Consider the following 21504-nt stretch of genomic DNA (forward strand, 5'->3'; position numbering starts at 1 on the left):
TGTCAAAAGCATATCTTAAAGAGAAGATTAATATTAATATTGGTGATCCCAATAATAACAAGTGATCCAAATAAAAATTCCACCTCCAGTGATTTGTTCTATTGCGCTACCATACAATTAACCTGACTTTCACATAATGTTAATATCATGAAGTATATAGGTCTGTTAATGCCTTTTTAAAACATGCAAGTAAATGTCTGTCTTGGGAGGTTGATAATGGCCGGTACTGACCATCTCATATAGTGTATCAGCCTGAAAGTAGCCTATAATTTGTGTTTGTTTATAATTTTATATGGAATGAAACTCCTAAAGTTACTCAAAATGTTTATTACGTACATATATATAACACAAGTTTTAATATGTTTAAAATTCAAAGCAAGCCTTCATTGTTGCAGAAATGTATTAGCGTGTACTCCCCTGAATATCATTCTCCTAGCCTATTATTCCCAACTTAAAAAATACATATCATATCTAATTCTTAGCTAATTCTTAGACAAATTTTATTTATCCTCTTTCTATACAAGTTCTTTCTTGTGTTTTTATGAATACTTTTTTAATATTACTCTCATGTTTTGCAAAGAAAAATTACACAAAAATTAATTGCAAGATTTAGGCCTAAGTTCTGCTCTTCTAAGGTAACAAATGACAGCCCTCTACTGGTTAATAAATATATAAGCACAAGAGGTACATTTCACAACGATTTTACATTAATGCTATATTTAGCCAAAGTAAAAAATATAAAAATATAGTACAAAATAAAATCAGAGTACAGAGAGGCCTGAAATATTTTATTTGGGCCATTAGAAAATGTATTATTTCTAATTCATGTAGGAAACAGTAGGTCAAGGACATGGCTGGTTCCTAAGCTATACGACAATTCTATAGAATACCGTAATTCCTCAAAGAATTAGCCTTATTGGACTACAGCTTTTCATACAGTATTCAAAAAAGTAATAAATGTTAATGAAAATCATCATGTTATTGTGTAAGACTTTGTTTTGGTCAGTAAAATGACCTGCGGGCCACAAAAATGAAGTGTTGTCCAAGTAAAAATACTGTTTTTCTGACATTTTTATGGTCTAAAATAAGTTTTAAATGCAAACGTCAAACTGCTTAGTAGCAGCCAGCTAAAAATGAGAACCAAAGCACGGTATTTGGTACAACAGTTGGCAATATGATCCAATTTGCAAAGAAAAAATTGTTCAGGTATCAGCATAAAATTTCAGAAATATGACACATGTATGAGAAAAATCAAGAATAGTCCCCATATTTTATTAATTTTTGCCAGTTTTAAAATACTTTTTTCTACTTTGCCCTGAGTCTCTGTACTGCATTTTAAAATGCAAATATATATATAAAATAAAATAATGTGAAAACTTCCCATATTAATTTAAAAGATTCTATAGCATAATCCTGACTCTGTGGCAAATTTACAAATAATGCATTGTAAAGTGCATCTTGATTATTAGCGTCAACTTGAATAAGTATGCAGTAAAAGAACATGTTAGCAGCTGTACACTTTATTTTCTCTTACTTAGAAAAAAACAAAAAACAAAAGAAACCCCACTGCAACTGCCAACATGTGACAATGCGAAACAAAGAACTGAAAGTATTTATTTGAATGTATTAGACAGTTGACTGAATGCCCTGATAATGGCATTTTACCAAAAGAAGACTATATTGGGGAAAATAATGGGAATTAATACCCAGTGTGAATAAAAGAGATTTGGAACATCTTCCACACATTCACATGATGGAAGAAGCTGGCTGTACGCTGTTCCTCTGCCCAATAACCCCGAAAAAAAAGCTGTCAGTCTTTCCCCTTGCTTTCTCAGGGGGTTATTTTGACCCAGTTGAAGTGGTATCCATCTCTCTTGCAGTAGGCCCAGAAAAATTGCTTATTTTAAGAGGGGCTGGAGACAAGTTCACCTGCCCTTCACCAAGCTGAATTGTAGGGTAACTCTGAGGAGTGTCCTTCATTTTCAGCTGCTTCTGAAAGCAGGTCTGAAGAGTCTCTCACCCCTGTGGGAACAAAGCCTTCTCTGCACTGACTGAGGCAGGGACACTAAAAAATGAGGTACCAGGAAAATACTGAGGTAGTGATGCTATGTGTGAGGAACGCAGGCTGAAGTTCAGTCAAGTTTGGCTTTGTTGCGTAAGAAATGCAAGTAATTAGTAACAAACAACAAATAATTTGTAATAAAAAAAGAAAAGACCCCCTATCTCATATTTACACTCAGCACACACACACACCCCATGCGAGAAGGAGAGGGGGCTTCAGCTCGCCTCAATACGAGCACCCGTGGGGAGGCTGCAGGGCAGATAAGTCCCTTCCCCACCTCATTTTCCACGCCGGTGGCTCTCACGATCCTCCGCTCCCGCCGCCGCCGCCCTCCACCGGCCGGAGCTTCGCCTGAGGCACCTCGCTCTCGGGGCGGGAAAACTCGCCGCGCTCGACGCTGGAGGACCGCATCGCCTGAGTCCGACAGGGGGCGGCGCCTCGGCGGCGCCCACTTCAGCAGCGGGAGGGCGCGGCGGCTGGCGCGCATGCGCCGCTCCACGGGCGGCGGGGGCTGGCCGCCATGGCGGTGCTGCTGGAGCACGAGAGCCAGATCTTCCTGGACCTCTTCCACCAGGACGGGCTGGTGATCTGCGCCCGCGGGCTCGGCATCGACCGCTTGCTGCTGCGCTTCCTCCGCCTCTACTGCGAACCTGCCAGCCTGGTGCTGGTGCTGAACACCAGCCCCGCCGAGGAGGTGAGGGGAGCCCCTGTCAGCAGCGGCGTCGCGCCTGCCCCGCCCCTTCCCCCTCACCGGTCTCGCCTCTCAATTTCGGCGGGCGCATCCCCGGGGCGGCCGGCGGCCCTGTCAGTGTCTCGGCCCGGGGGGAGGAGGTTGCTGCCCGCTCCCTCCGAGCGGAGGGGCTCTTCAGGCCGGGGTGCGGGTGACCGGGCGGGTTGCGGGCAGGCGGGTGGATGTGTGGGCTGGCGGGTAGGGGCAGGCGGTGGTGGCGGCAGCGCGAGGCGCGTGCCTGGGCGCTGTGCTCCGGCCTTGCACTTACTGGGGAGAAGCTGTCAGACCAGACGCGTTCAGGATCAAGTCAAGGTCTGAATTTCTACTCATGCAGCACGGTGAAGTCCTAATAATAATAATGAGCCAAAATAAGCTTATATACATAACTTGTAAATAGCAGAAAACTGTTAGTAGCCAATGAGCAGAAGGGGGTAGAACTTCCTGACAGGTTTGTCCCTACTTGTACAAAAAATGCCGCTCTGTTTTGCCTGGAACCAGGGAGATTTCCCACCACCAGGGAGTGATGTTCTGGGGATTTTTTGTAGTGACCATAGGTGAATAAATATCACAGCTGTAGTTTATAAGATTAAGCTTGACGTATATGACCTACCTGCTGTAGTTGTCTTTGATAGCAGGTGAGTGGACTAAAAGATGATCTCTTCCCAGTTCTCTGTTATTAAGTCAGTGTTAAAATTGCCTATTCTCTGAAAAAGAGCTAGTAAAATATAAGAGATAATGTAAGCTCCTTTGAGTGTCAGTGGCTCGTATTTGCTTAAGTATTGTCTACTACTGAAAATACATAGGTTTTTAAATCACCTGGATGAGTTTGAAACTGAACAAAGTATACCTAAGAAGAAAAAAGTCATGATAATTCTGACTTCATTAGGTACTATCTTACACTGTCATGCTTTTGATTTGTTTTGGACAGCTCCTCCAAATTAATGGAGTACGTATAATTTTTTGCATCTATTTCATCAGTTACTACAATGAAGTCTTGTGTTTTTATTGTATTTGGTTTAGGAGTATTTTATTGATCAGCTAAGGTCAGATGGAGTTGTTCATCTTCCTCGGCGTGTTACCAATGAAATTACAAATAATACTCGGTACGAATTTTACACAGAAGGAGGAGTTATCTTTGCAACAAGTCGAATCCTTGTGGTAGATTTCCTTACTGACAGAATTCCTGCAAACCTCATTACCGGTAAGAGTTTAATGAAATAAAGGTAAGACTATTCTGTTTGAAAATACCTAAAGCTTAATTCTGTGTGAAGAGTTCTAGTGACCAGTATTGAGGTTGAAGAATTATTCCTTTTTTTCCACAAAGACTGAGGTAAAAGGAGCAAATATGTAGTTCTTTTTCTTTTTTTTTTTAATGGCTTTCTTTGCTCCAAACTTGTTTGTTTTATTTAATAACAGAATTTGAAAACATCCACATCATTTTTTGATAATGCATTTGTATGATGTTCTGATAGTCTGGAAAACAAATCAGCGGTTAAACTACGCCATTGACATTGAAACATAAAATTCAGACTGGCTTTCCAAGGAGAATAATTGATTGTACTTGGTGAAACAATGTCCAGAATACTCTCAGTAAATGGCCTATGACTGAAACTGATTTTAAATGTCGTGTTTTGTCAGCCCTGCACACTACCTATTTTTTGCATTAACAAATTACTTCTGATGACTTTTCCCATCAAAAAATAGAAATATCTTACTAATCTTTGTCTTGACACACTTTGGACACTAAGTAGCAGTATTATGAAGTAATGCTGCTACTATCCTTGTAAAGATTTTGGGGAATAGCTTGTGACCTGTTTTGTTGTTACATAGAAGTTATACATGAAAGGTGTTACAATTAACTTTTTCTTCTCATGTTCTTTTCCCCTTCTCTTCTGACCCCTGTTGTTTTTATGTTCTTGTCTAAGCTGGAAACCCTGTTAAAGCCTGGAGAGCTAGTAAAATAGATATCTAAGAGCCAGGAATATAAGAATATTTTACTGTTATCTAAATGTTAACATCTTCTTAATGGCTAAATGTAACTGAATATCGAATGCCTAGAAAAATGTAAGTTTTTGCTTCAGAAGCTGTATCTCCTTCCTTTTAGTCAATGTATGACAAGCTCTAATCTGTAAAACATTTTGAACAATTTTATGCTAGAGCCAAAGGACACCAGATTTGTCAATTCTGATATTTCTAGGTTAAAAAAAAGAGTGAACAAATTTTCTGGGCAACCTACTTTAATTTCTCTTCTTCCCGTTGATGCCTTCCTCTCTACCTTTCTGCCCTACCAAATAAGGGGGGGGAGAAAAAAAACCCACACCTTTGGACTTTATGTGTATGAAAAGAAGAAATACACTAAAGATTTTAAAAAGTCCTGTCCTCTAATGACACAGAGTTGTTATAGTTTTTGCATTGCCACTAGAGGTCAGTGTGACAGCAGTTTTGATAGACTTGCTGCTTCATTTAAAACTTGGGTAACACGTGGTTCTGTTGGAAACTTATATTATCTGTGTGTGAAATTGTATGACAAAAACAACAAAAACTTGTAATAGTGTTTCTTGAGGAGTTAACATAGCAAAAAAAATCAGTAAAGTGTTTCCAGGTGTTACAAATGTTGTTTATAAAATCAGTGTAGAATCACATGTGAATTAACATCTGATGAACTCATAAATTCAGCTAAATGAAGATAAGAAATTATCACTGCAGTAAAGAAGAATTATTCCTGGTAGTTTTGGCCAAACAAAAATGATGTGCTTAATAGCATAATAAAACTGATGTGAATTGATGTAGTAAACAGTGGCAAGTTATTTCATACTGCTGTGTAAGCCTTGGTAGAACTCGCTTAATAAGCAAAGAAATATTGACTAAAAGTAGGAGGGTATTATAATAAACACGTAGTCTTACTGGCCTCTTACAAATTCTGTGTCTCCTGTAATGTCCTTTCAGAGTCACATCTTGACAAACTGAAAGATGTTCAGAAATGAGTAAGATCATTATTATGTCCTGAAAAATTTGCTTCATAGGAGAGATGTAAGAATACCTAGATAGAAAAATACCTTTTAGTGGATTAGTCCATGACTTGATCATGAATGGCTAGCAGTTATATGGAAGTCTTTTTCTTATAGATGCTTTTTCATTTACAAAGCAAAGGGATATTAAAATCAATGGCTGGGTGCCGAGTTGAAGAAACTTGTTGTAGAAATTAAACGCACTGTAAGTTTGTCAGCTTACGTAGGTACAAGGTAAAACCTGTGATGTTTGATGTCCTTCGCTTCCATTTTAGAGAGGCATTTATTATTCCACTGGAAGCTGTGAACAGCTAAAAGTACCGCACAGGCCTCGCTTCACTAGGAGGAGAGTGAAAAAATGTAATGTGCTATTTAACACAATTAAGCGTGAGAAAAAATAAGCCTTGGTTTTAACAGGTCTTGGCTGAGTGAAGTGTAAATTCTGGAAGTATTCACCTCAAATGCTTAATGTAGTTAAACTATTGTTTCAGTTCTCTGTACTAAAATGTGCACAATAAATCTTTTTTTCCTAATACACCCATAGCCATAAAGAAAATTGGTGGTGTACTTATACAGTTGATGGTACCTTCTGTCCTCAAGCGTGCATATGAATATCAGAAGGGGGGGGAAGCAAAATAAATGTTTTCAGAAGTTCTTTGATTGTGTAAAGACTTGAACTGTTACCAATGAAACATATTTGACAAGTCTGTAATTCCGGAACTTCTGTAACAAAATAATTCAAATATCACAATCTTGAACATATCAAACTTGCTTTGTTGTAGTAGTGTGTTATGTCTTGCATTTGCTTTTACTCCTTTTAAAAGGCTCGGGATCGAGTTTTGCCTTAGGAGTAAAGAATTTTCTAAGCTGGTAAGTCCTGCCACTCAAGCGCAAGCTTTTTTTTGCTAAAGATGCATCATTAACCCAGTCCTGTTATTTGCGGATTCCGTGGTACTGAAACTGAGGAATCGCTTGGTTTGAACCCCTGAAAGTTTGTTCAACCATTGCTTTAGAAGATGTAAATTCCTATTGTACTTTATTTAAGAAAAAAACATTAAAAGAATAAGACAGTTTTGAGGAAAAATTATACATAATTGGACTTGACTTTACTTTTTTGTAACTTGAAAACCTTTTATTTTGCCAGGCATTTTGGTATACAAAGCGCACAGAATCATTGAGTCCTGTCAGGAAGCATTTATCTTGCGACTTTATCGCCAGAAGAACAAGCAAGGCTTCATTAAAGCTTTTACAGATAATGCGGTTGCATTTAACACTGGCTTTTGCCATGTGGAAAGAGTGATGAGAAATCTTTTTGTCAGGAAACTTTATCTGTGGCCAAGGTAAGGCACCTCTTTACTTCATTGGAGGGTTAAACTTAAAAAGATGAAGGGTATTACAATGGGTTCCTAAGAAAACGAAGTGTATGCAGTCACACTGCTAATCTGTGTTCCCTCTTGTATTCCCAAACAAATTTCATTCATTTTTTGACAGAAGAAGTGGTCTTAAAGATGCTAAATTTCTGTAAGTATTTTTGAAAATAGACCCAAATTAAATCTACAAGGGGCTGAACCTTATGGTGTAGCTGTCCTTTTAGCCAATAGAAATCACAGCAGAAAGTGACATTCTTAATAGCTTAAGAAAAACTTCACTTATTAAACAGATCATTTAAGCCATGAAGTAACAGGAATACAGTCTCTCAGTTCTGCCATTCATGGAGGTATTTGTTTCCAACTGTGATGAAACTCCATGGATCTTTTTCTACATGTCAGGTTTTTTTTAATCTTCTTTTACATGTATGTTGTGTATGAAGAATATTTCTTGATGACTGATAGAAACCACATTGCCAAGTTTGTGACATGCATTAAGTCTTTCAGGAGCAGAGCCACAAATGGAACTGGGCACTTTAGCTGATTATCCGTTCAGTGCTCTTGTCTTGGGCAGGAGGTCTGCCCATTTGTTCCTTTAGTCCAGTCTAGAATGTGTTTCACTCCATCCTAAGGTACTGTTACTCTGCATTGTAAACTCTTTAACAGTCTTTCTTTCAGTATCACAAAGAAGTAGAAGTGGACATAATGAGGACAGGAAAGGTTGAATAGAAGCTTTCTTCCTTGGCTTCTGAACCATGAAAAGACCTGGGGGTGCAGCATGCAGTAAGGGAAGTACCCGTTGAGTTTCAGAGGTCAGCAGACATAGCGTTCTCTGAGCCTCGTTCTGTTAGTAAAAGTCAGCTAGCATCAATGTACCTGTACAGCCGGATTGGCTGTAAGGGCAGTGTTCTAACAAGGACACTAGAAGCTAGGAATGTCACAGAATCTGCTAGTGGATCCATGTGATTCCAAAGGATTTATGAACCCATTCCAGTTTCTCCCTTAAGAGATTTTTTTTGGTTTTACTTTAATATTTGTTATATGTAATAACGATGTAGAATCTAGTGCAGTAATTTTCCATGGATCATTCACCAGCACTATAGGCTCGCATGACTACTGTCACAATTGTGGAATAGATGGCTTTCTGAGGCTCTTCATAAGATTGCAGTCTTCACATCAGTAGAAACTGATTTATTTTGCAATTAACTTACTTGTTTACATTTAAAACAATTGTAGTTTATACAAACTTTTGAATAATTGTAGGTCAAGCAAACCATCCATGTAAATCTTAATAAGCTGTTTTCCTCTTAGATTTCATATAGCAGTGAACTCATTTTTAGAGAAGCATAAACCTGAAGTGGTGGAAATACATGTGTCAATGACCCCTGCTATGCTTGCTATCCAGACTTCAGTCCTCGACATTTTGAACGCATGTCTGAGAGAACTCAAACGTTATAATCCAGCTCTTGAAGTGGAAGATCTATCTTTAGAAAATGCTATTGGTAAACCTTTTGACAAGGTAACCATTTTGATTGTTTTGCTGTGTCTAATTAAAGGAATGTAGATCTTCAAACTGTCTGCCATGCAAACAAAAATATTATTTGTGAAATAAATAACCAGCAGCAATTGAGTGCTCTCCCATGACATGTTTATTACTGGTACAAGGAGAGAAACTGTGTTAATCTGTAATGGTAATGTTACAGTTGCCGGTAGGGTTTTTGGTGTATTGGTATTACTGTTCTTCCTTTATTTCCAGAGTCCCTACAGTAAGAACATCCTGATTCACGGTTGGTTTATTATTACAATAATAAAGATGGCTGCAATTTCAACTCAAAATACTTTAGAGATTAGTATGGAGTTATTTCCACACACCCCCCCCTTTTTTCCTCTTGAATTTCCTGCTTGTATTTTTTTTAATTTTCTTTATTAGGAGAAGCACGGCATATAATACATAATATGCACATGCATGTATCTGTTGTATCTTTTAATCATTATATGTGTCATTAATTGTGTGTGCATTGTTATTTTTGGCAGATCTGCAATGTTTGGCATACATATGCTTTCTGTAGGGTAAAATCGTAAACTTCAACCATCATAGTGAAACATGGTTATTTGTTACCTGTGATTTAATCTTGATATAAGGCCTTCTGTACTTCAAATATTTGGAGTTGTTTTTTCTTACGCTCTGTAGCTTGCCTATCTGTGTGGTACTCATCTTATTTTGAAAATTAAATGACATCATAATGTTTTTTACTTTACCTAAGTAAAGGATACTAGGTACTAAAGGCAGAGGCCAGTACCAGTAAAATAAGGGGGGGTTTTACCAGTATTTTATTATTATATGGAAAGGAAAATATGTACTGAAAGCATTAATTGATATACATCTGCTAATTGTTGAAATGCTTTACATAAAGGCATCTATATTATGTTAACTTTACAAAAAATTATTACTTATCAAAACAAATACCTTACCATCACATCCTTAGTTGGGTATGTTTAATAACTTTGGGAAACTAGTGGCATCTTGTCTTGGTTAGTATACTATATATTTGACATTCAGAACTTTCCTATTTATATTTCTAGACAATACGTCACTATTTAGATCCTCTCTGGCATCAGCTTGGAGCTAAGACAAAATCTTTGGTCCAGGATTTGAAGATACTAAGTACTTTGCTACTGTATCTAACTCAGTATGATTGTGTCACTTTCCTTAATCTTCTGGAGTCACTGAAAGCAAGTGAAAAAGCTTTTGGTGAGAATTCAGGTAAACACTCAATAACCATACAAGTTAATGCATGAAACAGTGAAATGTTGATATTTGTAATTAACATTCCCAAACATATGAAGGTATCTAATCAGGTTTTATATAACCAGCCATAAGGACGTAGGTTTTTATTGACAGATAATGCTTTCATCTTCCCACTTAACTGCTGTTACTTAACAGTGTGAGATTTGCATCACATTTCTGTCTTTTATTAAGCTAGTAATTACATAGCAAGCAGGTAGCACAGGTATTCCAGATGAGAGATTTGGGGCTTTTACTGGAAAGGCTTGAAACACATACACATTGCAAATGTCAAACTACTACTGCTTTCTTTTTCTCTTTAGGTTGGCTGTTTCTTGACTCGAGTACTTCAATGTTTGTAAATGCTCGAGCTAGAGTTTATCGCATTGCAGATGAGAAACTGAATCAGAAAGGCAAAGTCTCTGAAAAAAGTGATGTAAAGAAGGAAAATGGTACTGATCATTCCTAATTTTAAGTTAGAGAGTGTCACACGATTTCAAACGCTCTGCATATTATTACTTGTGCTATGGGTCCCTGCATGATCTTACACAGCTCAAGATCTCAATCTGTTAGCTGGGATAAGTTGAGACATAATCTTAGTTCAAAAAGCATATAATAAACAACATAAAACAGAGTCACAAAGAAGTAAGGGGTTCTTCTAAGCGTGCTCAGCCGATCATTGGGAGAGCTTTTATGGAATTGTTCTTGAATTACATTGGTGTTTAGCTTAATCTTTTTTATTTTATGTGAACGGATAGGAAGCTGCCGTTGCTTTTATTAAAAAAAAATATATACTCAGGAGTTTCAGAATTGAAGAATGAGTGAATATTTTAACTTTTTGCTTCACTAAAGCGCTTATCCCCAATGTTTCTGTAAGAGTGCTCTCCAACCCATTAGCATAACAAGTTGCATATGTAGGCTGTTGAATATCGTATTTGCCAACAACCATCACGCTATTGACATCTAACCACTGATTTAAAGTTCTGAAGGATATTTTGGCTGTAAGAGCTGCTGTGTTCAATCTTACTTTGTTTCAGAACTGAAGAGAGAATTGGTTCTAGAAAGTAACCCAAAATGGGAAGCTTTGAGAGAAGTACTAAAAGAGATTGAAAATGAGAATAAGAACAGTGAAGACCTTGGTGGTCCAGGTGAGAGAATACTAAATGATGTAAGTTTTTACAGTACAGCTAGTTTTTACTTCTACTTGACTTTTGAGAGAAGGAGCCTAACTCTTTACTGTAGTTCTATTACAAAGCTAGTTTTTAATTTAATAATTTGTGGACTTAAAGAGTTTATGTACATATGTATATAAACTATGTAAAATAGTTTTACATAAACTCCTATTTAGTTCTTGCTCTAAAAGAGAAATGCTGTTGGTTACTATGCAGTACTGTTTAGGAAAGAACCTGTATTATTACGAAAAAATATTTTAACTTACATTTCGATATCGTACTGATACCTTAGTCTCAAAACCAATAAAACTAATAACGTGGAAATTTATAATAATCAAGGTACCATTCACTCATCTCTCAAGTTCAGGTGCAAAAAAAATAGGGCTTCTATCTTATGCCTCTTCCATCTCACACATTCTTCTCACGCACCTGAAAATTTGCTTCTCCAGGAGATGGACCTAAACAGGGTAGAGAGTAGAAGGCAAGTGTGTTTCTAACTAACTGCTTTGCTGTCTTTCCTATTTTAGGGCTTTTCATACCCTTAAATTTCACCAAGTTTTATTTTGGGAAATAGTAAGGGTAAAAAAGTGCTCTTTTCTCCCACCCACAGTGTTCTGACTGGATAAGAACTGGCTCTCTCACCTAGTGTTGTAGGAGTTTATCTGAGTCAGCTTGTGGAGAATTGTTATTCAAGGCCCACAAATGTCAATAATACTGTGTGAAAAATGTATTTTTTTAGACTCTTTAACACAGCTGACAGGCTGAAAATTAGAATGGTCTAAATCAAGTTCTCTCTTATTCCATGTTTTTAAAAAAAAAAAAAAAGTTGTCCGAGTGTGTTTCAATACATGCTATATCTGCCTCATTTCAGATGGTCAGAAGGAAAACCTCGCTAATTTAGATGGAAGTTCAGCATTCCTGTTCTTACACCATTAACCTCTAATCTTGTTTGATACAAAACGTCATGCAATTTAGACTCCCTGAAAGTCTAGAGCAACTGCAACAACCAAATGTAAAGGCATTTGGCAGGCATGCTTCTAGTATCATTAACAACAGTTTGCTCAAGAGATGTCTTGTAGCTGAATAAGAAGTACAGCAAAACAGATTATAAACATGATATTGTTTCTTGACTGCAGGGCAAGTGCTTATTTGTGCCAGTGATGACCGAGCTTGTGCACAGCTCAGGGAATATATTATTGCTGGAGCAGAAGCTTTTTTAACAAGACTGTATAACAAAACCTTCGGAAAGGATGAGAAAGCTGGAGAAGTGTGGATTAAGGACAGAAAAGCTGTCAAGTCCAAAGGAAATGCCAGACCAGACACAGGGCCTCAAGCCAAAAAGGCCAAACTCACAGCTTCTTCAAAACAAAATAAACACAAGAAGCAGCAAGACCGGACTATAATCCAAATGATAGGGAAAACTGAGGAGGAAAAGAGAGAGGATTTAGAGGTGGAAGATAACAAAGAATTAAGCAGTAGCCAAGAAAGCAGTATTGAAGAGAACATTCCTGAAGATTTCCATGTAAACTTACCCTCAGATTGTTACTACGGTATTTTCAAGAACCCGCTCACAATTATTCATCCATTGCAGGGTTGCAGTGATCCCTATGCGCTCACTCGGGTACTGCATGAAGTAGAACCAAGATACGTTGTATTATATGATGCAGAACTAACTTTTGTTCGGCAGCTGGAAATCTACAAGGCAAGCAGGCCTGGGAAGCCTTTGAGGCAAGTTGACTTGGTCAGGGTAATTTTAGTCTTAAAAGAAACAATAAAAAGTGCGCTTTCAGCAGTCAAGGCAGAACGTGCATCTAGTGATTTTCTTTAGCTACCTTTTAATTCCTGTTTAGCCCTTTTCTTAAACAAAAGCATAATGTCTGATGTAACCAAAAGATACTTTTTACTTCCCAGCAGGTATTTAGTCCCTTAACAGCAGTAACATACCTGTAAGAAAAAAAAACAACCAAACAAAAAAAAGACCTCCAAAACATTCCATCTTCTACAAGACCTCTGCTTAGATTATTTTAGTGGCAATAGATCCATTTTGAGGTGCTGTAGTCTCATTTTAAACCGTCTCTATAGGTATGATTTTTACATAATAACCTTCATTTGGGATTTTATTAATTTTCATATTTCCTGATGTCTGGTCATGCTGAAGACCAGTAATTCAGAAACTGTAACAGAAAAACAAGTAAAGGAAAACACAATAAAGAAAATCAGAAGTATTTGCAGTTATACTCAGTTCTGGTGTTAGCTGACAGAAAGATTTCCGCATTGTGTATATATACTTGATACACTTGTAAATTGCAAAACTTACTTTTATGACTAAACGTTACAGACTAATTAAAAATACAGAAAACTTAAAATTTAATATACTATGAGTTTTTGCATTATCTTTCATTTATATGGCTGCCTGATATAGCATTTCTTGAATACAGTAAACTGTAGTTATACCTCGACCTCTCTGAAAATAACTTATGGCACTTTCTTAAGTCTTAGAATAAACACACTTACTACAGTTGAAACACAATTTATTGGCATATGAAATTATTACCTTTTGAATTATAATGCTTTATACTTTAATCACCTCAGGAAAATTATTTGTATAAGTTTAACAGAGCAGTTGTAATTTTCCAGTCAAAGATTTGTATACATGCAACATAACTGAAAATGGAGACCAGTTTGGCAGTATTTAGTGTGTCTGTACCTGATATCCAGGTAAGGACTCTCTAGTGCAGATATAAATGACAGAACTCACAAAGTATATTGCATGAGGATAATTACTGGGTTATTTGTACAATTTATTTTTAATTGCCTAATCAGCATGTGTTGTATCTACCTCCAGCGTCATGTTCCCACACTTCAGCGCAAGCAAATCAGATGCAGTCATGCAAGTAGGGGTTAGGAGATGCACCGCATGAAAAAAGTAATAGAAATAAAATCCTATCAGTCTGTCAAAATGTACCTCAATCAAAAGATATTGGAAAAAATGACTGTGCTGAAAAGCTATAGGCAATTAATTCCTTAAGGTAATTATTAATTCTTATATTCTCCATATAAATCCCTATTTGTGGAATAAAACTTCATTTGTCGGTGTGTTCATCTCTGCAAGATAAATGACAGCATGTTCTTTGTAGAACCTATGATTTCCTTGTACAAATACATCATCTTAAAATCTTAGATGTTTTTTCCTAACCCAGGATGATTGCAGATTTTTTAGTTTGTTACATATATTCTACTGGGAAGATTTTAAAAACGGTAAGAAAGTAACTTCTCCATTATAATTGCTTTGTGTCTTTACTGAATGGCTGACTGCAATCTGAGTCCGCTCTGGTTGAATCCCAGAATTCCAGTAACTGTATCTGCCACTGGGAAAAGAGGGAGCACTGGATATAAGAATTTTTATTGCTGATTTTGGAATATCTTTACAGAAGAAATCTTTACAGAAAAAGATAGTGGTTTTTCACTTGCCTTTTTTAAGGCAAATACTAACTTGTCAGGCACTTACTGCTGCTAATCTTAAATATTGGTCGTGGGTGTTTTGAACTTAATATGAAGCTTTGTGATCTCTTTTTTTTTTTTCTTTTTTTTTCTTTTTTTTCCCCCCTCCTCCAAACCTACAGAGTTTATTTCCTCATATATGGGGGCTCAACAGAAGAACAGCGCTATCTCACAGCTCTGAGAAAAGAGAAGGAGGCCTTTGAAAAACTCATTCGGTAACAAAATTTGTTTACTACCTTTATTATTAATGTTTCATGTAATTCCCTTATATGCTTACATTTTAAATAGGGTGAAGTTCTTAACTGTGTGAAGGCTCTAAATAAACTTTTAATTCAATTGCTTTTCAGATGTTAAGAGAACTTTCCCATTGAGAATCAATGAAAAGTCAAAACCTTCCTTTTCAAAGCACCTGATATTTTATTTATTAATTTTAGGGGGTTTTAATATCAAATTTCAAAGGCTAACAGCACCACTTGTATTTTTCCATCATTGTCTATGAATTTCATTTCTGTAAATGTGTTTTTGTCTGCAGGTAACATTTCTAACAAGATATTTCTAAGACTTTTATGACTTAAGTTGTTTTGGGGAACAAAACAATTATTTTCTTAGACTGTATGACAGTATGACGCTATTTTTACTGACAGTGTCTTCTCACCAGGTTATACTGCTATTACTAGTCATTAGTTCCTTTGCTTCATATGCCCTGAGAAGTTCTAAAAATAAAAAACCCAGATGCTAAAAAGCGCTAAAAAATGTAAATAAAAATATAGCATCTAGCCCAACAATCTGGAAAACCTAGTAAATTGCATTTCTGATCAGATTTGCAATTAGTATTAAACTATATACTTTTACATCTGGCTGAAGGGTATTAAAGTGTTTTGATCTATTTTTCTCATATAATTGCAGTTTTTAGTGTTTCTTTGTTTGTGGTTCCTTAGAGAGAAGGCCAGCATGGTTATTCCTGAAGAAAGAGAAGGAAGAGATGAAACAAACTTAGACCTAGTAAGAGATGCTAAACCTGCCTCTGTTTCTACTGACACACGCAAAGCAGGTGAGCAGTTCCCGAAGTTAGGCTTGCAGCTCTAAGCTTTGAAAAAGACCTATAACTATTGCATTTAAATCCTGTCCAAAGTGTCTGGGTCATAGACACATTGCACATTGACTCTGCAGTCTTGATGGTAAAGAAACATTATCTCCCTTACTCCATCTATCTCTGTCTGTGCAATGACAATGAATTATGTTTTTCTTTGAGAAGAAGATATAGATTAATGAAGTATTTTACCATTAAGACGGATACCATTTGGATTGTTTCTAGGCAGCTTGTTGGTTATGAGACTGTCTAGTATTGCTTGTAGGGAGGTGGAGAGAAATTCAAACATTAAAACTGAAGTCTGCAGATAGTCAAAGGCAGTGTTGTCCTTGAGCTAGTAAACGTTGGGGACTTCTTTTGATCTTGGCAAAACAGATTGCCTGGGTAAACAACTGCAGATTGTGGGTTTTGTCTACTTTCTTTGCTATAAAGCATCTTTTTTCTTTTGTTGCAGTTCTAACCACATTTTTGTTCCTTTCCTCTGACATGTATACTCTGTCTTCATCTTTACAGGTCTGCCCATTTTTCTTTGCTGTCGTTTTTGTAATCCTGCTGTCCTTTACCATATGCTCTCTAATCTTTGCTATTATGTCTTTTGAGGCCTTGATGCTGCAGTCTTTTCATGTGTCCTTCTACAGATCTATAGAGGCTAAAGTGTAACTCCTACAATAAAATGCCATAATTCTGTGGGAAACAGCTGGAAATAAGAAGGATCAGCTTCGTTATCTTGTTTTGCAGGCAATTTTTTAAAGATTTTCCTGATGCATTTAAATAATTTTCGTCTACAGTTTAACATATTTCATTGTCACATATACGAAGCTTATAGCAGGTAGCATGATAGTTCTATTAAACTGCAGAGCATACTCCATAAACTACAGTATATAATTTGGCAACTAATTTTTTTCTATAAAAGTGAAAAATTAAATATAGTCTGGATTTATTATAGTGCTGAATTTGAGGTATAATTTGAGATGTGAAGTCCATCCATTACAGAAGCATTGGCAACACACAGGAAAACTATATAACCAGAGTCAGAGGTCATAAGTATTAGGTTAACTGTATTTATTCTGCTCTTTAGGTGGACAGGAACAGAAGAATGTTCAGCAAACTGTAATAGTCGATATGCGGGAATTTCGTAGTGAGCTTCCATCACTGATTCATCGTCGTGGTATTGACATTGAGCCTGTTACTTTGGAAGTTGGAGATTATATTTTAACTCCTGATATCTGTGTAGAGCGGAAAAGTATCAGTGATCTGATTGGTTCCTTAAATAATGGAAGACTGTATACACAATGCATTTCTATGTCCCGTTACTATAAGCGACCAATTCTCCTGATTGAATTTGATCCTAACAAATCTTTCTCCTTGATTCCACGAGGCTCTCTACATCAGGAAATTTCCAGTAATGATGTTACTTCTAAACTAACCCTTCTTACACTACATTTCCCAAAGTTACGTATCCTGTGGTGTCCCTCTCCCCATGCTACTGCTGAACTGTTTGAAGAGTTAAAACAAAACCATCCTCAACCTGACGCAGAAACAGCAATGGCTGTCACAGCAGATTCTGAAATTCTTCCCGAGTCAGACAAGTATAACCCCGGTCCTCAGGACTTTCTATTAAAAATGCCAGGTATTAATGCAAAAAACTGCCGTGCCTTAATGAGCCACGTTAAAAGCATTGCAGAGCTAGTCACACTGTCAAAGGACGAACTCTCCAAAATTTTGGGTAATGCTGCCAATGCCACGCAACTCTTTGACTTTATTCACCTGACCTATGGAGAGGCAATATCTAAAGGAAAAAACAAAAGATGACTAATGAGACTGTTCAACATAGGGCATAGATAAGTTTTTCTTGCACAGTACTTTGGCAAAGTGCATGAAATCTTTTAATGCCCTCTAAGATAACCAGCTGTTTCTTGCTAATCCTGTTCCATCAGTTTTAACATTTGAGTTAATTATTACTGAAGGCAAGTTTCAAGACGAATAAAAAATGTTTTTAATAGGGAAATGCAAATTATTTTTATTCTTTCTAGGGCACTTTAACCAGTTCTATAATATCACTGAATTAACTAGATTTCTTCACCAAGTCCATAAGAATTAAGTGCTAAGACTAACTGATAAAGGTGTTTTCTTTTGAAAGTTATGATGTCTTGTTAAAGCTAAAAATGTACTGTGTTTTGATTAGTATGTGTGACCTGTTGCATGATACATCACTTTGCTTTTGCCTTTTTTATTAATGTCTTACTGTCTGGAAACTGCCAATTTTCGATTGACAGCAATGGAGCTATTTGAAACACATTGTGGTCTTTTGTCAGGAGTTCGTTTAGGAGAACACACTTGGACTCAATTGTGAATTTTAGAACATCACCATAAGCCTTTGTCACAGTAAACTACAATTGTGTGGTACGTTCTGCGTTGTATTTGCTTACTTCACTAGAAGTTACACTTTCTTTTTTGACATTCCAAAGTCAGTCCAGCTCTGTCTTGGTAGATTTTGCAAAGTGCGTTCCTTTGGTCTAGACTGGATAGAGATTCTGTGGTGGCACAATACAACTTAATTCTCAGCGTGCCTTACTTAGACTTTTAAGATGCTTTATTTTTTTAATCAGTTTTGATAGCTCTTTCACCTCATTCACTTGAAAGTGAAAAATCTAGGTATACCATTGGGACTATTCCTTTTATACCAGACCATATTTCCTCTCATAAAATGCAATAGTTTTCTAAGTAAGGTTTTCCAAAAGTGTTGACAGTTCTTCCAATATTGTCTTCTTTCTGTGTCCTACTGCACTTGCATTTTAATGTCTTAAATAGACCATCTGTCAGGAAATTCAGTAAAGCTATTGTCACCTGGAAGATAAAACTTTCAGCATTCTGTGTAGCATAAAACAGGGAAAAAGTTACTCTTCTTCTGATAGTTTGTGAATGTGTATATTGTTAAAAACGTATATTCTGCAGTGAACTTTCATATGACAACTATGTAACAAACTGCCATTGCCAAAAGGGTTGGTCCTGTGTCATTACATGCTAATGTATTTACATTAGCTATTTACAAAACCTCTATCTATAATGACTTGCACATATGTATTTATACGATTCTAATGCTAACAACAGATCAATATAATCTCCATCATTGAAGGAGAAAATATTGATTTTCTGTATTCAGGTTCAGTAAAAACTGTACTGTGCACTTTCAAGTTTAATGTTTACTGTGCATTTTAAATGTGAATTATGAATTTGTTAACTTACAGTCTAGGACTGAGCTGTGACAGATTTCCAAAGTGAACATTTTTCTGCAGATGCAAATTTCAGTATTAAATACATCCATAAGAAGATTAAAATATGTTAATTATCTTGTTTCTCATTTGGCTGTATTTATATCAGAACATTTTTATTTTTAGTGTGTGGTTTATAATCTAGATCTTAGGGTTTCTATTGCCCTATATTCTAATTTATTTCATTTAATATAAAGAAGTCTTTCCATGAGACTTTTGCTTATTCAAAGCAATAAGGTCAGAAATGTTCAGGGTTGAGAATGCCTGTAAAATGGTGCTAAGAGAACAGAAAATCAGAGTAAGAACATAACTGTCCTGAATGCATGGCCTATAGGGCCTGATTCAGAAAAAGAGAGCTGAACAACCTTTGAAAACATGTATTGTTCGTGCATTTGCATCATTAAGATGTTACACGAACTGTGGGTTTGGGTTTTTTTCAGATGTACTGCATCTCAGCTTTGTCAGTGGGGTTTTTTTGCTTAGATTTGTATAAGGTGAAAATGAAGGGTATATGAAGAGGTTATAAAGTTGTAGCTTTGTGTTGTACACTAGATCAAAGTCACAATGCAATTAAATAATTAATATTTGCTAAATATTTAGATTAAATTACCTTTTGTTTATATATGTGAAATTTTTGTAATCTTTTTTTTTTTTTTTCCCAATGCAGGATTTGGCTTTTTCTTTAAAACAACCACAAGTAATGTTGTATGTTATTACTGCTTATTTGTGATTTGGCATTTTACTGTATTAGGTTAGGTTGCAAGTTAGTGGTGTGTCCTTCTGGGGCAGTAGGTACACATTGTGAACAAAGGTGGAAGAGATCTTGTCTCCTGAAACACTTAACCCTGAAATAACCAAGCCAAAGAGTCTACCTGTATGCAGACGCAACAAAATGTTTGGGTGAAAGACAAAAATCCTTAGGATGCATTCCCTGGCCTTATGGTGTTCTTTAGCTTGCTTTCATCAACAGTAATGAAATTTTGTATATCTTGTCATTGCTTGATGTTTTAAGTTTGTGCTTTTTTATTAAAAAAAAAAAAAAAAAAAAGATACTGCCTTCAGTTTGGGAGTGTCTCAGATTCTTTCTTACACCCAAGCCAAGGCTACACATTTCAAGGTCACTGAGTATGTGAAACCAGTGGGGTTTATATGCTATTGGGAAGTAAGTTAGCAAGTTGCTTGTTTCTGCAGTTTGTCCTAGGCTTTGATTGCACAAGGTTTCTCCTAGAATAACAATAAAACCAAAATCTCTTAGGAACAAATGCAGCTTATATTAGCAAATATATTTTGCACAAGGTAGATTATGTTGTAGTTCCTATGTTTAAGTTATCTGGATGCTATTCCTGCTAGTGGTGACTCTTGCAGTTTCTAGCTACAATTGCAAAGGAGTCATTTTGCTTGCCTTGTTGTCTATGTCCAGTCCCTAACCAACACAAACTTTACCTTCAAAATTACTTTTTCTGCATGAGCACGTGTAGTAGAGCTTTTCTAGTACCAGCTGTATCGATCACTTTCAACTTTATGCTTGCAAAACTTAAATGTAAACCAGCTGGGCAGAAATCCACACTGCTTATAAAATATGCAGCTATACTGTAAAAAAAAAAAAAAAAAAGTGACTCTTAAAAAGTACAAAAGTTTAAATGTGAGGATTTTGTGATTGTGAGGCTTTCTCATTTGCAGAGTGATAGTACAAACACAGATAACTTAATTTTTAAAAATAAAAACATTTGTCTCTAAAGCTTTCCTTAGTCATCCAGAATTCCAATTCTATGACTGTAAAATAGAATCTAAAAGCAAACATCTGCCAAAAAATAGTTATTAAATGAATACATTATTTAAATGCCAAACAGCATAAAGAAATGCAACTGAGGGTTGTTAAACTTGTCACGTGTGGGCTTACCAATTGACAATTTTTATTTTGGGCTCCATAAGCTAGGTGCTAGCAAGGTTTACAATCCTTTTATAAGGACTATTTTAGGATAAAGTTCTCCTTTAGCTCTTACTCAAAGATAGCCTAAATTAATATTCAGTTGATCTGTTTTCTACAACATGGTTTTAAGAAATGCAAGTACGGTCATAAACCAAAAAGTTCAGAAACTATTGCTCCAGGATTTTGTAATACTTTGTAATTATAACTTATTTCACATGTTCACTTTTTCTTGACATAATAGCAAGAGTTTTGGATATTTGCAGAATCAACTCAAACTAAGCATAAACCCTTTCATGTTTTTCATATGAAGTCCTTAATATCTGCTTAACTGTGAGCTACCTTCTTGCATTGAAAATACGCTCACTGGCAACACATGCACTAATTTTTCTTAATTTGCAATTGCATACACTTTTTTCCCCCAAAGTTTTCAATTTTTTTCTATAGTAATCCTTTCCAAAACTTCCTCTCTCAAATAATATTCCTAATATCCTGTTCCACAGTTGGCTACCAACCTAGTCAAGAATAAGACATAACTGATACAAATATTTGTCAATAATATTTCTCGCTTCTATTCTTTTTTTTATTCC

General features: G+C 36.2%; 1 protein-coding gene across 1 annotated transcript; it reads left to right on the forward strand.

The window, feature by feature from the left end:
- The first annotated feature begins 2582 nt into the window (after positions 1-2582).
- On the forward strand, positions 2583-20000 carry ERCC4 (ERCC excision repair 4, endonuclease catalytic subunit). Its single transcript, XM_050906009.1, has 11 exons — positions 2583-2756; positions 3813-3993; positions 6945-7140; positions 8479-8686; positions 9751-9931; positions 10276-10404; positions 10990-11100; positions 12261-12852; positions 14748-14840; positions 15564-15676; positions 16794-20000. The coding sequence occupies exons 1-11, from the start codon at positions 2583-2585 to the stop codon at positions 17525-17527; spliced, it is 2712 nt and encodes a 903-aa protein (XP_050761966.1). The 3' UTR covers positions 17528-20000.
- The last annotated feature ends 1504 nt before the right edge of the window (positions 20001-21504 follow it).

This window comes from Gymnogyps californianus, chromosome 15, assembly GCF_018139145.2.
Source record: "Gymnogyps californianus isolate 813 chromosome 15, ASM1813914v2, whole genome shotgun sequence".
NCBI lineage: Eukaryota > Metazoa > Chordata > Aves > Accipitriformes > Cathartidae > Gymnogyps > Gymnogyps californianus.